This window comes from Hyperoodon ampullatus (genome assembly GCF_949752795.1).
Source record: "Hyperoodon ampullatus genome assembly, chromosome: X".
Taxonomy (NCBI): Eukaryota; Metazoa; Chordata; class Mammalia; order Artiodactyla; family Ziphiidae; genus Hyperoodon; species Hyperoodon ampullatus.
Window position 1 is genome coordinate 30,206,510 of NC_136913.1, and position 20,452 is coordinate 30,226,961.

General features: G+C 35.7%; 1 protein-coding gene across 3 annotated transcripts in view; it reads right to left on the bottom strand.

Annotated features, from left to right (window-relative positions):
* Window positions 1-20,452, bottom strand: part of DMD (dystrophin) — a gene marked incomplete at both ends in the record, with an annotated part of 2,093,893 nt that overhangs the window by 1,234,441 nt on the left and 839,000 nt on the right. For all 3 annotated transcript variants that reach the window (XM_079728248.1, XM_079728247.1, XM_079728246.1), the window contains 3 exons: window positions 4,621-4,791; window positions 6,438-6,566; window positions 6,876-7,055. In XM_079728248.1, coding sequence (XP_079584374.1) covers window positions 4,621-4,791; window positions 6,438-6,566; window positions 6,876-7,055 — 480 coding nt within the window. The remainder of the gene's footprint in view (window positions 1-4,620; window positions 4,792-6,437; window positions 6,567-6,875; window positions 7,056-20,452) is intronic.

Genomic DNA, 20,452 nt, shown 5'->3' on the forward strand with positions numbered 1-20,452 from the left:
TTCCCTACTTCCTGTCATTATTCAGTTGAATTCTCTTCACAACCACTGCAGGGCTAATCTTTCAACAGTGCATGAAAATAAAAATCAAGAACTCCTCATTGAGTATTGAATTAAGCATAAATTATTAGTCTGGTTGTCATGATCTCTCCCCACACTATGTGTTATCATCCTTTTCAGTCTTATCCACACTAAGCTTCACGCTCTGTGCTCTATATTCCATAAGCAAACTGAACTTACCCTCCATCGAACACACTGTACACTCCTGAGGTTTTGTCATAGGTTTATACTGAATTGTTACCTCCTCTAGGTTGCTGGAGTGGCTGCTAAATTGACTCAGCATACACTCATTGTCAGCCCAGTATCTATGAATATATCTTGCTCCACTAATAAACAATAAGCTCCTTGAATCCACATCTTACCTAGTGATTTAGGTACCACAGTACCAAACATTGTGACCTGAAAGTGCATGGTTGGTAAGAGCTCACTCATATTCCTCCCTTTCTCCAACCCTTCCTTCATTAATTCTTGAAGATCTGCCTCAAATATCATCTCTCCCAAATTGCTGACTCTCCTCTCCAACTTGGCTTTTCAGAAGATGGAGATGGATAGAAGTGCCATAAGCAACAAGACTAAGTAGTCTGTTTACTTTTGCCTTCCTATTTCCCTTTCTATGCTTCTGTCTCCTGTCACTTTCTTTTGCTGATAGTATCCCCCTCAACCACCACCATGCTATGCCACCATGTTCAGATGCCCTAAATCAGAAAGAGTTGAGTTGTGGTGTCTTTCCCCAATGATTCCATCAACTTTACCCAGGGTTCTGAAATTATGTCTGATTCATTTTTATAACTCTGACCCTCCCCATCAAAACCGCCATTTTCTCAAATTGATTTCATACATATTAGGAGAGATTAAGCTTTCTCAAAGCCATAAGATACTGCTGATTAACCTAAATGAAATGAGAAGAGAGAGAATTTCATGTGTTTTATGGGCCCTATTTGGGACAAGCAGAACTTTCCAGTTCTTAAATTGGTCCACTCGATAATCTATAAGGCTGGCCCTTGCAATGGAAATAGCAAAGACACATCTTCTTGGTCCCTGCCCATTCCAGCAGAGACCAGAAAGAGAAATCAGCTATTCCTCCATTTCTTTTCCCCATCAATTTCCATCTTAACCCTCAAAATTTGGTCATTAAGTCAAATATACATATATGATAAAAATAATTATTGATATTATTTTCACCATTTTATATAATTATAATAATTTATAGATTTTTTCAATGTAGCTTTTACATATCTTAGGTCATTTGATCCTCACCACAATCTTGAGGTTAAGATAAGACAGGCATAATTTTATTGCTTTTCTGGATGGAAATGAGATTCTGTGAGGTAAAGGGTCAAATCCAAGATCACACTCAAAGTATTGTGGCTTGAAGTGAAGAATTTTTTTCCTCTCGCCACACTGCTCCTCACTGATAGTTAAAATTACCACTGCTGAGAACTGAATCTGATGGACAAGTTCTCAGCCAATCTAAATCGAGGAACCCAATGTACATTGTTTTCTGGATTTTGGAATTTCTTGTCATGGACAGTCCTTGCAGGACACAGACTTCATATTCACCAAATAGTGAATCCAGACATTATCAGTGAGTTCTCAGGATAAATTTTTGCTCTACTCATTTGCCCTTTCTAGTTGACCTTTGAAAGGATCCTGAAATTAGTTCTTAAACTGAGTTCTATCCATATTCACTCCCAATCTACTTTTGTTTATCACTGTAGATTTTCTCCCAAGTTTTTCTCCTAAGTGAAAACTACCCATAAACTCAACCTTAAGAATGTCATATTCCAAACCAATCTTACCTTCCATAAGCCTTACTCTAATAGGAACTTGACTTTGAGATCAAAGGCTATCCCTGAGAATTCCAGCACTGCCAAAATTACCCTACTCCATAAGCAAACACACATACAAGTCATTAGATTCCTCACTGCCTCAACAAAAGATTATTAGACAAATTTTAGAGTTATCAGGGACTAATATAACTAATTAGTCCTAATTTTAACTAATCCAACCCAGAAATTTTACACCATGTTCTATACACATAACTTGTACCTCCTGAACCTCATCAGAGGAAGCAGAAAGATAAAAGGGCAGAAATTCCCCTGTCCAATAAGTCTATTCTTATCCATTTTATATACTTGGTTCTAAATAATAACTCCTTTGTGGGGTGGGATAGTTTTCCTTTTAAAAACTACTTATCTAGTTCAACTCCCGTATCTTATAAACACTGAAAATGGAATTGCAGAGAGACCACATGTTCTGCCTAATACTGTCAAAGTTCAGAATTCAATCTTCTATGTCTATTGTTCTTCCTACCACACTATGTGATTGCTGGGACCACCTCATCATTAACTGTACATCTCCATGAAGATGTACTAGTGTTAAGCATATTATATGACTGCAATAAGTATTTAAACTTGTGTTTGTAGACATATATTTTTAAGCAAGTATCTTTAACATCCTGTATATTCCCATACTCACTAGCACAATGGGCACTCAATACCATTAGTTAATGCAATGAATAAACAAGCAAAATGTCAGGTATGCTTTAACTCCATATTTTCTGTTTCATCATGATGATAGAGCTTAATTATCTCTTCAAAGCCCCCAAATGGGGTCAACTATTGCATTCAGTCATCTCTATGAATTTAGAGAAAAAGGAATGCTTTGAAAAGTAAAAATGTGATTGTCGTCAATTAATGTATAGTTGAAATATTGATTTAAAATATTTTATGATTTTCTTCAGTATGGGTAATAAAAGAAACACATCAAATGGCTCACCTGATGCATGATATCTGGAAGTATACTGACACATTCGTACAGAATATAGAATGACAATTCACAAACTTCTCTTGGCCATGCTATGTTTGTCAGTTTCTATGGTGCATGATGACTTCTACTCATTTTTCAATACCTACAAGTCACAGTCTTGTGACATAATGTATCTCAATCTACCATTGAAAAAAATCAAGAGAAGAATACCCTATTTACTCTTAAATATACTCTAGCTCAGTGATTTATTAAAAAGTATAATGGGAAGAATACAAAACTTAGTAATGAAGTATTAGCATTCATCTTTTAGATGACTAAAATAACTTTTGGTTGTTTAGGTATTACCCATTTAATGATATCTCCAGAAGTGAAAATAATTGTCTGTTTAAACAGCAGAGTAAATTCTTACAAAAAACAACTATGGACTAAAAATAAAATTTTAGAATCTGTCAGATGTTTTTCAGGTGAGAATCACTTACTTAATATATAAATGAGTAGAACTAATTAGTTAACTATTACAAACAAGAGCAACGAATTAAGGTAAGCTAATACCTTTTTGCTTTGGGAAGGCGAGTTTTGAAGAGTAACTATGTTTCACATGCAATAAAGTATTTAAAATTCATATCACATTTCCATATATTTTAGGAATTCCTTTATATATGTACTATTATATATAACAGTGATACAAAGTAATGCCTTAGAAGATGTAAACCATGCTATTATTGGGTGTCCATAATTACCAAAATAATTTTTCAAATGTATTCTCCTATTTTTCCAGGAATCAAAACTTACCTGACACATTGCATTTTCTCACAAATATTTCAATAATGTTATTCTCATTTAAGATTATTTCTAGCAATTATCTGTATATGCAAACACATATATTTCTCTTACATAGATTTTTGTATTTGAAAGCATATCATATACATTGAAAAATGTGTCAAACTACATTTTATAAATTTGGGAGGTAATTCCTTGCATTTTGATACTCCCCAAAGAGTTCGAATTCGATAATACTGTGTTTATATATTTTTGCAAGCTACCTATTAGATAAGATTTTTGCCTTCATTAAATGTTACACAAATATAAAGGGTTATCATGCAAACGTTCCATATACCCTGGTTCTTCATTAAATAGAATAAGTATAAATAGACATATAAAATTACAAAAATTAGGATATACAAGCTTTGCAATTATTTGTCTTCATGGTTTGCATGTCATTATAATCTAATAGACTTTATCACAGTAAGTATCGGCAACTAGCAAGAGCAAGTTAAAATACACACACATACACACATATGCACAACCAGCAAAGATATACAGAAACCCTACATCATGCAGGAGATGTACAAGACCTCATTTTGGATATTTCTTCCATATCACACATAAGCAATATTATATTTGGCAAAATATGTCGTTAGTGCTTTCTTTAGATTATGTCTTTTGTGCTTTTTTGTTGTTGCTGTTGTTGGCCTGCAGCATGCTATTTGTTACTGTGCTGCAGGTTACCCCTGAAAGTACATATGTAAACCAGTGCAGAATGCAGTTCTAGACAAGCTGTGCCATGGAAAACAAAATGACAGAGAGAGAAGGATACAGGGGGTAGGGAGGGAAAAAGGGAGAGAGATTGATCTCCCATGAGATTCAATGGTAAAATTTCCTCAAATACATTTTGGCCTTCATTTTCCTTTTGAAAACCTTGCTGTGAGGGTTGCTTGCCCCCTTCAGGGTACTGCACAACCTTCGCAAGAGATCATTTATCACTAGTTTCCACCTTGGAGCAGATCTTCCTACCTTTCCAGTCTTAATTCTGTGAGAAATGGCTGCAAATCGATGGTTGAGCTCTGAGATTTTGGGCTCTATTACTTTCCTGCAGTGGTCGCCGCGGTTTGCCATCAAGTTTGCTGCTTGGTCACGCGTGGAGTCCACCTTTGGGCGTATGTCATTCATTTCAGCCTTTAAACGCTATATTCCGTGAGCAAGAGACAGGGCTTAAAGTTAGTAATTAAATGGAAGTTGAAAGAGAGCGAAAGAGTGAGAAAGCAAAAGAAAGAGCGAGGGAGAGGGGGAGAGAAAGAGAGAGAAAGAGAAAGAGCACATGGAGGGAGTAAAAAGCCAACTTCCATAAAATAGGAGTAGAGTGAGAATGTGTGTGACCTCAGGAAAATAGGTCACTGTCCTTGGTTACGTTTGATATATGTTTATTGAAAGTATTTCCTTAGTCTGAAGAAGGACAAGGGATGTTTTCCTTTTCTATGGAAAACAACTTTTCTATGTTGCTGGCAACAATCGTAGTGTTTTATATTTAGTCTTATTTTATCTTTCCTGAATTTCAAAGCTGTGGAACAACCTGAATATGTGCTCAGGAAGGAAGGTAGCTAAAGAACAATTTTCTATTCCTTCCGAGTACTTACAAGTTCCCTTTTTCTTTATCATATCGATTGCCATGGAAAAAATGGATTTTCTAACAGACAGGAATTCTGTGTCACAGACAGAGGGATTGAGGAAAGCTCTGTCTGACTCAAGGGGTTGGAGAGGCTGTAAGTGAAATTACTCAGTTCCTATTTTTCCAAAGACCCTGAAGGAACATCCCTTACCTACACATCAAAGGAGAAGGAAGAGTAAAATAAGGTACAGACAATAGGGTAAATATTTCTGGGGGACAGCCTGAAATACACTTATAGTTGTTCATTAAAAAGGAATTGTAATCCTTAGAAAATATGAATTTCATAAAAATAAACAAATGAATTGTATAGACAGAAACTACAATTTTTAAGCATTCTTTAAATAGTAATCCACTAGTCAAAACTGTTGAAAATTTCAACAAAACAAAGTAAGGCATTGTTTAATTTATATGAGACTTCTTCAAATGCAATTCTTCCTATTTAACTGAAAAAACTGTCATCAAATAGAGATATTATAGTGTCAGTAAGTTACATTTGCACATTATACCCCTCATATCCTTTTACAGGAACCTTTTTTTTTTTTTAAAGTAAAGACTAAGTTGCCATTGAGAAAGACAGCTTAGGATGTCCTAATAATCGGTTTCAATACAAAAAAGAGAGAACACGAAGCCATGTTTAGTTTACATATAGTTAAGAATGAAAAATTCAGTTTTATATAAGCTCAGTATTGTTACTAATTACTAAGATTTAGACATCGCATAGGCAAAATGTCCATAGATTGGACTCCCATTGTTTACTCACACGGTCTGTGAACGATGCTGAGAAACTAATCTTTGTGTTAGGTACAAGAATATAGTATTACTATTAAAATGGGCATGAATTTGCAATATAACACCAAAATAAATCCGGGGATCCTTTTCTCATCAGATTTTAAGTTGCGTGTAATTAGCTGAGAGGTCGATATGGACAGATATCCAGATCACAGAGCTCTTCAAAGTCATGAACTCCCATTTGAATTAAAGAAGTAGGGAGGGAAGGAAAGAAGGCATTAAAGGAGAAAGGAAAGGAAGGAAGGAGGGGGAGAAGGAAGAGAGGAAGACTTTTTTCACTCTTATTAAGAAGTCCTTTGTATCTTTTAGGACAAAGATGATTGATATAACTGTTGCACAGTGTGAAAATTACTTTTCATAATAGTTTATTTGCTACCTTAAGCACGTCTTCTTTTTGCTGTGGTTTCTTTTTCTCAGATTCATCCAAAAGTGTATCAGCCTGAATGATCCAGTTTGTGATGTGATCCACATTCTGGTCAAAGGTTTCCATGTGTTTCTGGTATTCCTTAATTTTAGAGACATACCATGACATAGTATTAGTTAGGCAATATTTTAAAATATTTGTCCTACTTTGTACAATTTTAAAAGACAAAAAATGTAGTATCATTCAAATTACTTTTAGGTGCAATCTCCATATAGAATATAATACAAACATGCAAAAAATATCTTACACTATAGAAATAGATATTGAAATAAGGGCCAACATTTATGTGGAGTTGAAGAATTTGCTAACATAAATACTATTATTTAAAGCTTATATAATTTCTTTCTCATGATGGAGAGGGGCTGAAAATCTCCCAGCCTCTTCTCTTACCAACAAAAGGTTTAACCACTCTTCTGCCCGGGAAGTGACAGCTATCCAGTTACTATTCAGAAGACTCAGTTTATCTTCCACCAAGGTCTCCTTCTTGCCCAAAACTGCTTTCAAGGCCTCTCCTAGCTCTGTAATGCTCTTTAGGTGAACCTTCTGTTTCTCAATCTCTTTCTGAGTAGCCTGTGAAAAGAACAGCATTTGAGCTTTCAGTACTGTCATCTTAAGACTTAAAAGACTTAAGCTTTTGAAATGGCTATGCGTCCAGTTACTATGGTAAGATTTTTCAAGGGTTTAAACTTTCAACCATGTCTTTAGGAATGATGAAAATCATACCATATACACTGTAGTTTCGTTACTGGGTATATATGAATATGTATGCATACATAAACATGATTGACTTATTTATTTATGATTGCACATATTTAATAATAAACATACATACTGTCCATCTAAACATATTCATATTTACTTAATTTGTATATGTATTGGCTAAAGGTAGATCTCAGAGAACCCATCCACAAATAAGCAACTGCTTTTATTTATTTATTTACTTATTTACCGTATTTTAATTTTATTTTTTTTAACATCTTCATTGGAATATAATTGTTTTACAATGGTGTGCTAGTTTCTGCTCTATAACAAAGTGAATCAGCTATACATATACATACATCTCCATATCTCCTCCCTCCTGCATCTCCCTCCCACCCTCCCCATCCCACCCCTCCAGGTGGTCACAGTCACAAAGCACCGAGCTGATCTCCCTGTGCTATGTGGCTAAGCAACTGCTTTTAGAAAATTCAGCAATTATTGCACTCTTGTATTTCTACTGCAGGTACTTTCAAATTTTTGGTGCCACAAACCCGTTTGGCACCTGGTGAAACTTAAGTATCCTTTCTCATAATAATGTTTTTAAAAGGATAAAATTAAATGCAATGAATTTAAAATTAAAAACAATTATACTTAAATAAAATGTACAAAATATATTTTTAAAATTTGTGAGATAGTAATACATGTTTTATTTTGTAACATGTATAACTACAATGATCTAGCAACAAACCTTTAGGATAATTTCAAAGTAGTGATTAGCACCACTAGTGTTTTGAATTATATTCAATGACTAGAATGTGATATAAAATTATCTGTCATAATTTTATCTGTGACTGCTGGCAAAGCCACAGGAACTACTGATACTGCTGGGGTTTGTTGCTCACACTCATAATTGAAAAAATGCTTAATTTCAGTTAGAAGTAAATTAAAGAGATACTATTAAAATCCCCTAAGAGAGCACCAGCACTTCCTAAGACTTGATTTTCAAACCTGAAAATAAGCACATTTAATATTAGAAATTATGTACAGAGTTGATGGAAAACTGATCCTAGTATAAACTTTACTGTCAGCTCTACGTACACCTTTTCTTGTGACATGTCATGGCAGACCACGTGACCATCTTGCATTTCCCTGCCTCTGCCCCCGATCCCTCCCTCACCCACATACAGCTGTTGGACTTTCCCTGGTGGATAAGTCTGAGCCAAAGAGATACTCTCTCAAGAAGCTTAACTGAGAGATACAGAGACTATGGTAATACCCCAGCTGAGAAGTCGTTTGAAATGGAGCTGATGTCTTTACTGCAGCAAGTCAAAGCCATAGTAAGACAAAATCACTGGGGAACAGCAATGACAAGAAGTGGAGGGAGACCTTTTGCAAAGAGGCAAATGAAATATATGTACAGAGAATAAGAGAAGTGGTCCAAGTAAACGACAGGAAGATGGTCTCTATGAGGCCAGCATACATCCTTAGTCCTATATGTTCTCAAGGTGCATTCCTATCTTTGTAGTATACAGAAATAACTCTTATGGCTGCCTTTCCTCCATACTCTCAGGTCCTGGTCTACTCAAAATATATATAAATACACACACACACATATACACATTTTGCTTTTGCTTTGGCTATCAAATAAGCAGGGGAATAAATGAGGTTAAAAGATGGTATAAAATAATTTCTATACAAAACACAATCACTGTTTCTTCAATTCTAATATATGCTTTTCTTTGTGTTTTTCTTTTTCAAAATAAAAAATATCTGAAATTAAGGTAATTAATGCTAAATGAACTTATCAGCTACCATGCAAAGGGCTATTTGTAATGTAGGTGTCATCTGTTGCACATGAGTGAGCTTAGCAATTCATAAAAGGAATTCCTTCATGTATTAATCACAAATGTTACTGAGCTCCTGCTAAATAGGTCACTATTACAGCAGGGATATAGGTGATTTTACCTAGTGTCTTTTAGGAAATTATGAGAAATGCCATCTTTGGGTGGAAAAAGCCCTTCTGCAGTTTGACTTGTGAGTGCTCATGGGCTAGATTCCAGCCCTTTCATTCCCTTTGTCTGCACCCTTGTGTAGTATACAATCTTTACAACCATACGTGGTAGCCACTATTCTAGGCACTGTGGATAAAATGATAGAGACACAAAGTCCTTACCTTTATAAAACTTATATTTGAGTATGACAAAAATATGAAAATATATGTAAATGAGCATTTCCTACTTCCTATATTCCAGACTAGTGCCTTGTCACTATAGTTCATTTACTCATAAAGGTAACACCTCACAAAGTTAAAGAAGTTAAAGCTTAATTTATATTTGGATCACTATCTCTTAAAATATCTTCAGAAAGATGATGCTATGTTTAAGCTTTGATACAGAAATTTGTTGCATACACAGACATTTGTCCCTTCTAAGCCAGGCAATGCGATTAAAGGCAGTGGAGGGCTTCCCTGGTGGCGCGGTGGTTGGGAGTCTGCCTGCCGATGCAGGGGACACGGGTTCGTGCCCTGGTCCGGGAGGATCCCACATGCCGCGGAGCGGCTGGGCCCGTGAGCTATGGCCGCTGAGCCTGCCCGTCCGGAGCCTGTGCTCTGCAACGGGAGAGGCCATGGCAGTGAGAGGCCCGCGTACCGCAAAAAAAAAAAAAAAAAGGCAGTGGAAATTTCCAAATCTCAGAAGAGATCAGAGAAGTTTTGAATTTAGGAAATATTGTTGCAAACAGTTAATGGGTCACAAACAACTATTATTCATTAAAATCTACCCAAATTCTCCAGCTAATTTTCAAGAGAAAATGTTTAATGTCCAGTGATACTTCATTCAGTTAATAAGAAAAAGCAAACAGGAAATGACTAATTTCTGGTTTCATTTTATGTTTTTCAATGTTGTAAGATAAAACTCAAACATGGTGAAGTTAACACCATGATGAACATGAGCTTGAAAAAAAACAGTGCTCATTGTGGTAGTTTATAACCGTTTATGGCCAAAAGTGAATCAGGAGAAAATTTACACTCCTACTGTAAAAAGACATAAAGTCAAACCTTTACATGTGGTATTCAAGAATAAAGTGGTTGAATCATTTGTATAAATGCTATTTTTTGGTTAGGAAAAATATTGTGCTCGTTTAATGGATTTTTTATTTTCCCCCACAAAAGCATTTTTTTTTTAAAGAAGATGTTGGGGGTAGGAGTTTATTAATTAATTAATTTATTTTTGCTGTGTTGGGTCTTCATTTCTGTGAGAGGGCTTTCTCTAGTTGTGGCAAGTGGGGGCCACTTTTCATTGCGGTGCGCAGGCCTCTCACTATCGCGGCCTCTCTTGTTGCGGAGCACAGGCTCCAGACGCGCAGGCTCAGTAGTTGTGGCTCACAGGCCAAGTTGCTCCGCAGCATGTGGGATCCTCCCAGACCAGGGCTCGAACCCGTGTCCCCTGCATTAGCAGGCAGATTCTCAACCGCTGTGCCACCAGGGAAGCCCCCCACAAAAGCATTTTTAACTAATGGCATGGCTTACAAATAATAGGATCTTAGATTTTCAAAAATATTCTGATCTTGCTCTGTGAAGATCTTACTTAAATTTCAATGAGTCAATGTACATTAGATGCTTAATACCCACTCTGCACTGTGCCATTCACTGCCAGAGATAAGGAAGGAGGCAGTCTCTGCATACCTTGCTCTAATGCTACCTAAAGTGTAGCTGCAGAGAAAAGTTGAAACACAAGCAAACAATTTGATATCATATTAGAAAGAACATAATTTTGAGGAAAAGATAATTCATGGCTGGGATAAGCATGAATGGCTTCAAGGGAGAGGTGATACTTGAAACCAGAGTTTACCATAAAGGACTGGATGGTTTAGACTGACTAAAGACAAAGTATAAAATGATGAGAAAGTACGAAGGTTGGAATCAAAAGCCACCAAAAGGGGAATATGGGGTACTCACTGGAAACTAAAAACATATATTTTTATGATGTCAAGGAACCATTTTTCCATGCTCTAAAAGTCTCCCTTAACAGAAGAATGTCTATACTTGCAGATGTATTGAGAACTGAATTACTGAATTAAACTACAGCTACTGTGTTGGTCATTCTCTCTATACCCTTACCTCTTTAAGAAAGGTAGACTTATTTATGGGGTTGGTGAGATGGGGAGAAAGAATTGAAAATACACTTCTTCCTCTTAAAAGGCATTCAATCCTCAGCACACATGGTTTCTTCTGTTGCCTTATGAGGTGAGGGTTGGAGAGGGTTTAGGAAGGTCTACCCTTCTGAATGGGCAAGTTTAAATTCAATGATTAAATTGAATAAATTGTAAATCAGCTCTCTTAGTTTTTTCAATCATGCAGTAGTGTGACAGATTCTAGGATCAATTTTAAGGTTGAATTAAAAGCAAAATTATGGACAGTTTTATTTTGACCTATGACATGGACATAAGTCTAGTTACAGGAGTTTCAACAGCAGCTTAATGCGAACTATCTACTTGGTGCTCTGGGGTTTTATGATACAGGAAAAAAAAATGTCAGATAAGAGAACCTAGGGGTAAGACAGGAATAAAGACACAGACCTACTACAGAATGGACTTGAGGATATGGGGAGGGGGAAGGGTAAGCTGTGACAAAGTGAGAGAGTGGCATGGACATATATACACTACCAAACGTAAAATAGGTAGCTAGTGGGAAGCAGCCGCATAACACAGGGAGATCAGCTCAGTGGTTTGTGACTACCTAGAGGGGTGGGATAGGAAGGGTGGGAGGGAGGGAGACACAAGAGGGAAGAGATATGGGAACATATGTATAACTGATTCCCTTTGTGATCAAGCAGAAACTAACACACCATTGTAAAGCAATTATACTCCAATAAAGATGTAAAAAAATACATAAATAAAAATCTTAGAGGAAAAAAAAGAGTATAACTCAATGTAAATATCAATTGCCACAAAATCTAACATTTTTCTTTATTTTCCATATCTTTAATTTGTAACATTTGATATCTCCAGAATAAATAGTTGAAATATTAAACACTAACCTCTATGATTTTAAAGAAACAAATTTGCTCTCTACTTTTTCGTAGCCATAGCAATTTTTTAAATGCTAGAACAATTTTCTTATAAGAAAAGAAATGGATAGCATAGGTTAATTTCTCCTAATTAAGACACCCACCCATGTGTTCATGTGAAGGATGGAAACTACATTCTGATTCATCCCTCATACCTATAAGTTAAATCACTTGAGTCTAATTTTAAATGGCATGAGAGGTTCAGGATTCCACCATCAGCTTCATCAACTCTCTTCACTGATGAGGTAGTAGGCTGGAAAAACCTGTTCTGTCAGTCTCTGTTGATCATAAAATTATGTGATGGAAACATCTTTAATTGATTTAAAGGTAAAATAGTAAAAAATGTTGGATTAATTATCTGGTCCCATAGGAACACATCCACAGATATTTTCCAACAGGGGCAGAGAAACAAAACTCACTTGAGCTTGACCCTCTCTTTCACCCATTTCACATTTTCAGAGGTCCAATGCTTTCCACAAATTCTCCTGGAATTTCTTATGGATTTATATTCTTAGGATAACTTCTCAATCTGATTTCCTATTATTCCCACCCTCTCCCCTTTTTTTATGAATTCTTTTTTTTGAATTTTTGAATTTTATTTATTTTTTTATACAGCAGGTTCTTATTAGTCATCAATTTTATACACATCAGTGTATACATGTCGATCCCAATTGCCCAATACATCCCTCTCCCCTTTTTTTATCTCTTAGGTGTCCCCTGTCCCATAGATTCTATCTTCCCTCAGTCCCACCTTTAGTCAAATGTGTGCCATAACACCATTTCCATATATTTTCCATCCTTTACTAGGATGCTACAAAATTCCTGTTTATTTGATCTTTCTTTATCTCTTGTGCAAGTTCCCACTATATGGATGAAGAGTTAACTAACACACCCAAAAAAGGTATTTTAAAAGGTTACCCTCACCAAGTGAATTCTGCCTTCAGTCAGTCTGCATAAATATTATACCATTTCTGGTCATCAGAAATGGGAGAGAGTTTTCACCTTTAGCTACAAAACATATTCACGGGAAGAAAGTGAACAAATTTACCACATTACTGCAATTCTAAGATGTGCATTTGTCACATATTAAGGTCTCTGAAATTGAGATAAAACGTACAATATATGTTCACATTTAAAGTGGTGTTGTTTCTTTTGATCCACAATAGCTGTAATTAAATCAACAGTATCATTCAATCTAATGTCTTTTTTTTTTTTTTTTTTTTTTGCGGTACGCGGGCCTCTCACTGTTGCGGTCTCTCCCGTTGCGGAGCACAGGCTCCGGACGCACAGGCTCAGCGGCCATGGCTCACGGACCCAGCCGCTCTGCGGCATGTGGGATCCTCCCGGACCGGGGCACGAACCCGTGTCCCCTGCATTGTCAGGCGGACTCCCAACCACTGCACCACCAGGGAAGCCCTAATATGTCTTAAATGTGATAAAACATGATACTAATTGCTTTTTCAGGTCCTACATTACTCTGCCATGGTCCAAGGATTTGAACATATTTTATTATTAGGCTAATGTGATGGAATAATATAATGATAAATTTTAAAAGAATATAAAACATTAAATAGTGGATTTTATACCAATGTGTATTGACTTTTTATTAATAATGCATTGCCTATTAAAAAAGAATTTCATGAAAGCAGAATATGCAGAACAGAAATTATAGCTATAACTATAATGACAGTGAATAGTGACTCCAGTGGCATTTAACAGATGTTCTATTTTCTAAGTAACAGCTGCTTGATGCATTCATTGTACAAAGTTAATGATCTGCTAGTGTTATTTCACTTCACAGATAAATTATTGTGCTCTCTTTAAAAAAGATATGGAATTTTTCACGGGAATGATAGTGTAACGGACTGTAGAAATAAGTAATAGTTCTCATGCTTTTATAGCTAAGGGGAGTGATGAGTTGATGCAATTATCCAGATAATCTAGGACCAGAGGCCAGATCTCTTTAAACCGTGAAAGGTAATTGTTAAAAAAAAAAACAAAAAAAACCTACAGGACTTCATTGGCTGAACTGAACATAGATCTCGTAAGACTGCTTGTACTGCACTAGCTAGTGGTTCTCAAACTTTGCTGAATATTAGAGACACTGGCTACACTCAGACCAATTAAATCAGAATTTCTGTGGGTGGGCCCTCAGCACTGGTAGGCTTTTAAAGTTCCCCAGGTGATTTCAATGTGCGGCCAATGCTGAGAACCACTGGCAAAACAGAATGATACATTATGTCATGAGATCTTAGTGGGTAACTGTCATTAAATTTTAGCATTGAAGTGACAGCAGAAGGATAATTGAGGAAAGTTATAATTGTTGTTCCTAATGTTGACTATTATAAAAATTTGTTCCTGAAATAAATGTGAAAATCATGACTTGTTACATAAGTGGCTATTTAGACATCAATTATTTTGCATTATTTAATACCCTGAGTTAAACTCAACATTTATGTGTGTGTGTGTGTGTGTGTGTGATTCTAACATGTAACTCTTGGTATCCCAAGACTACTGTTAATAAAAACTAATGGTCAATTTATGTAAAATGGTAAATATGAATTATCCAAAAAGCTGATGGATTAAACTATTAAACTATTAAACCTTTAAACTATTAAAGGACAAAAATTATTTTTCTAGGAAATGATATTTAACCATTTTAATTTTTAGGTAACACTGAATATTAAAGGGCTTTAATGTAGCTGAATTATTTAACTGGCTTTGAATTTTTGACTACTGAAATTAAATTAGGAATGAAAGAAATGTGTTAGTGGTTAAATCAGAAAATCATGTAGATTAAACTTTGCTGAAGCTTATATTTTCCAGACATAATGATCATCAGAGATATAAACTTCTATTTAATTACAGAAATATTTATTTTCCAATGGTTATATTTCTGTGCTCAATTCATATGCTAAACAACTGGGACCAGTAATGGGATATTCAGAATTGATTTACTTATATCCAACTAACCAAAGTGATTCTTTTTTTTTTTTTTTTTTGGCCATGCTGCGTGGCTTGCAGGACCTTAGTTCCCTGACTAGGAATTGAACCCGTTCCCTTCGCAGTGAAAGCACAGAGTTCTAACCACTGGGTCATGATTTTAAGACATTAACAAATAATATTTAAAATCTAATATCACACCAGTGGCAATAGATTACAGACTAAAATAGGTGATTAATGCACACAGAATTTTCATTTTATTATTTTTATGTGGACTTATACATTGTGCACTTCAAATTTAGCCATGCTGTATTTTATTCTCATTGTGTATGATGAATAGCTTTTTGTCACTTTAGATACCTTAAAATCAGAGATAGTTTTGGATTCTAGTTGCAGATTTGCTATATACCAGGACTTCTATTTTCTCATCTATAAAATGGGAGCATTTGGTCAGATGATTGTTTCCATTTGTTCTAAAACTTACCAAACTTAGAAAGCAAATCAGCATTTTTCTCTTCTCTCAAGAAACACTTTGGCATTCTTTTAATTTTTATCTCTTAAATTACAATTTATTATATCGAAGAGATTTTTATTGAGCATGTACTACATGTCAGATACTATTTTATGCGCATGGGAAAAACCAATGAACAAAACAGATACTTTCCCTGTCCTTTTGGCAAGTGAAACTGTTAATGCCCATGTAGTAGTCTAAGAGAGTAGGGGTTATCATGACAGCTCAGGCATCTTGTACAGTGCTGGTACTCCAACTCCCCAGGTGCTGGTAACCTCCCTTAGTTTGCCTTACCCTCCCCTTCTGTTGTCTCTGTCTCTACACTAGAGTCATCAGTGTTTCTGACCTCAACCTGGCAAAATCCATTATCAGAGATTTGTACAGTACAAAGAGGGAATACATGTGATCATTCATGGAGTGACAAACATCACAGTTGTGGTTTTCTTATGGCATCTCTGTTGTCCAGACCATGCAGCTAGAAGTGATCCACTCTATCAAAATCTTAATATTAATTTTTTCCTCTTTATCACTACTCTGATGGAGGCAGATTGTTGAATTTAAAAATAGAATGAGGGACTTCCCTGGTGGCCCAGTGGTTAAGAATCTACCTGCCAATGCAGGGGACACGGGTTCGAGCCCTGGTCCAGGAAGATCCCACGTGCTGCGGAGCAATGAAGCCCGTGCACCACAACTACTGAGCCTGTGCTCTAGAGCCCATGAGCCACAACTACTGAGCCCGTGAGCCACAACTACTGAGCCCATGAGCCACAACTACTGAGCCCACGTGCCACAACTACTGAAGCCTGTGCACCTACAGCCCGTGCTCCACAACAAGAGAAGCCACCGCAATAAGCCCGCACACCACAATGAAGAGTAGCCCTCGCTTGCCGCAACTAGAGAAAGCCTGCACATAGCAATGAAGACCCAATGCAGCCAAAAATTAAAAAAAATAGAATGAAACAGCTACTGGGCTTTAGGAATTTCAAATTAGTATTAATGGTTTAACTTTGCAATTCCCATTATAAACTTTTTATCTTATTTCTGTTATTATTATTCTAAAATGTTTTATTCCTGTTATTTTAATTTTTTTTTTCTTGCCACTCCTGCAAGACTGGGAGAATTAGCTGTTTCACCTAACACACAGAAACAAACACAGAGTCAAGCAAAATGAGGAGATAGGGGAATAGGTTCCAAATGAAAGGAGAAGTAAAAAAAAACACAGGAAAAAATATCTCAATGAAATGGAGATAAGGAATTTACCTGATAAATATTTCAAAGTAATGGTCAAAAAATGCTCACTGAACTCAGAAGAATGGATGAATACAGGGAGAACTTCAAAAGAGACAGAAAATATAAGTACCAAACAGAAACTAAAGAGCTGAAGATTATAATAACTGAACTTAAAAATACACTAAAGGAGTTCAACAGAAGACTAGAAAAAGCAGAAGAAAGAATCGGTAAAAATATGTGGAGATTAAACAACCTACTACTGAACAACCAATGGGTCAATGAGGAAATCAAAGAAGAAATTTAAAGAAATACCCTGAGGCAAATGCAAAAGGAAATATACCAAATCTATGGGATGGAGCAAAAGCAGTTTTAAGAGGGAAGTTCAAAGTTCATAGAAACATAGGCCTACCTCAAGAAATAAGGAAAATCTCAAATAAACAGTCTAACTTTACACCTAAAGGAAAGAGAAAAAGAACAAACAAAGCCCAAAGTTATTAGAAAGAAGGAAATAATAATCGTCAGAGCAGAAATAAATGAAATAGAGACCAAAAAGACAACATAAAATATCAATGAAAATAAGAACAAGTCCTTTGGAAAGATAAGCAAAATGGACAATCCTTTAGGTAGACTCACTATGAAAAAAAGAGAGAGGGTTCAAATAAATAAGACCAGAAATGAAAGAGGAGAAATTACAACTGATACAGGACAGTGACTATAGCTGACAAAACTATATTACAAATTTTCAAGTTGCCAAAAAAGTAAATCTTAAAAGTTCTCATCACAAGAAGAAAAAGATTTGTAACTTTGCATAGTGACAGATGGTAATGAGACTTGCCGTGGTGATCATTTCACAGTGTATGCAAATGTCAAAACTTTATGCTGTACACCTTAAACTAATACAATGTTATATGCCAATTATACTTCAATAAGAAGAAACCAAAAATAAATTAATTAATTTGTTTTGAAAAGAAGTCTGACATTTATCTTTTGAAATGGCAGGTGAGACTAACAGTCTGAGTCAAGTTCTCCATCTACCAAGAAAGCATCTGAAATGAGAATGTATTAAGGAGTCATGGGGTTTCATGTATGAAAGTTTAACTTTTTTTTCATTTTTAAGAAAGTAGAATCATTATCATAAATGTGACTGCTTTATATCTGTAAGCCACATGTTTTTACTATATGACTGTAATTTTTGAAAAAGCTTCAGCACCTTCCAAATGAGTTTATTAAAAAATTATGTAATTAAGATGTAAATGTGTATCCTTTTCATTTGACCACTAAGGGGTCTAAAAGTATATCATTAGCAGCTTAGTGTTTCAAAAGATCAAGAAAGAGTGATAAATTATCATATAGACAAAGAAAAATGCCAGGTTTCTATCCTTTTTTTCCTGTTGGATCTCAAATTAGTATTGCTCCAGAGTTTTATGGAAAATGCTTCAGATAGACTCAATAAGCTGAGCCATCTCCAGAACACTCAAGCTTTCTAATATGACAAGGATTATCTAGAAACCTTGCCAAGTTCTTTATCTTATGATATTTTAATGATTTTATGGTGAGGCTAAAGCAAACATATCTCCTTAGGTGACATATTCAATGACCTTATGGAGACTCAGGAATTTTGAGTTCATTCCTCATTATATTTAGAAAGCTACTCTACTAATATGGGATGAACTGTGTCCCCTAAATATTCATATGATGAAGTCCTAACCCCAGTACCTAACCCCAGTACCTCAGAATGTGACCCTATTTGCAGATAGGGCATTTAAAGAGGTAATTAAGTTAAAAAAAAAAGGTCATTAGGGTAGACCCTAATCCAATATGACTGGTTTCCTTATAAGAGAAATTGGGAGACATGCATGTACAGAGGGAAGACCATCTGAAGACAGCTATTTACAAGACATGGAGAGAGTCCTCAGAAAAAAACAACCCTGCCAAAGCCTTGACCTCAGACTTCCAGCCTCCAGAAATGTGAGAAAATAAACTTCTGTTGTTTAATTAAGCCTCTCAGTCTATGGTATTTTGTTAGGCCGCCCTAGTAAACTAACATATCCATTAAACTGGATATGAACAACCAAATATATTGTCCCTAGCATTAAGGGAAGGATGACAGAATGAAGCCTGGATCATTTTCATGAATCCTCTACATGTCCCATGGATGTTTTACCATATTTTATACTTTAATAGATCATAAATATTTTCTGGGCTTTTTTATTTATGAGTACTTATGGTTGAAACTGCCATCAGTAGGTCATATATATAGAGAGAGATAGATCATTCAGGACTTTCTCTGTCTTTATCTTAGGATGGAAAAGGAAAAGTTGATACTGCTCTGGCCAAAACTGCTTTCTGTCCCCGAGAATGCATTCTCTCTTTCTTCATATTAGTATAAGACCTACTCATCATTTCAGCAGGACACACTGGCTACCCAGCCAGATAGAGACCATCTTTCGCCACCCTCCCTGAAGGCTAGATATGATCATGTGATTAAGATCTGGCAAATGGAATTTTGGCTTATTTCTTATAGCAGCCCAGCCTGCACCTAAATACATGATTGTCATTGATCTCAACTCAATTATCACATAGAAATATGATGTTTGTTTGGGTGATAAGGGGAAATAAAAGGCCAATGTAACTTCTAACCTGTACCCTCGGTACACTCACTACTCTAATAATCTCACAATATATACGATCCTGAACTAATAACTGCAAGTAAGTATCTTATCTCTAACAACAAATCTATTCTGAAAGGGAAGAAAAAGACATTTATTCCCTACTGTTTATTTGACAAAAATTGTATGTAACAAATTTTTACATCTACTTGTCATCTGAATCTACATAAAGAAAATCAGTTTTCAGTTTTGATCTCACTGTATGACTAAGTTTTTACATAATGCAATTAAAATTTCCCAAATTTGGATAATCTAGATAGGCTTCTTGAATTCAAAATAAAGCACAGATCTCTTAAACATCTAGTTAACGCAGGCACGTTTGTTAATTTTAAAAAATGAGGGGGCAGAGCGTGCTATGATTTATTTTTTTCTAAGTGCCCAAAGGCTTGGCAAAGTTTAAGGTGAAAACGCATTATTAATATCAACTATTTACTTTATATCAACACACTTATAAGTAATGCAGTAATATATCAACTGAAAAAAAATATTAAGCTATTAGTGCCTTGACCTTGAACTGTAGAGAACAATGATGTCTGATTGGATTTTAGAGAAACAGCAAGAATCTACCAGCTGAGGATTAAAGGAAATCCCGTGTCATTTGGTGATGGAAATGATAGTGGTCATACAGACCCCATGAGATTTTTTCTATTGTTGAGACATCAACAATCTGCTAATCTTGCGAGTCTGTCCTGCCCAACTGTCTGCAGTCTCCACATCTTTGCCTTCCTCGTGGCTGTGGGGTCCACCTGAATAGTCTCTCTTAGGCAAGCTAGGGAACATAGAATCTCATCTTTGGACTGACTTTCTGACTAATGATGTATATATTTTTAAGGATTGATGTATATATTT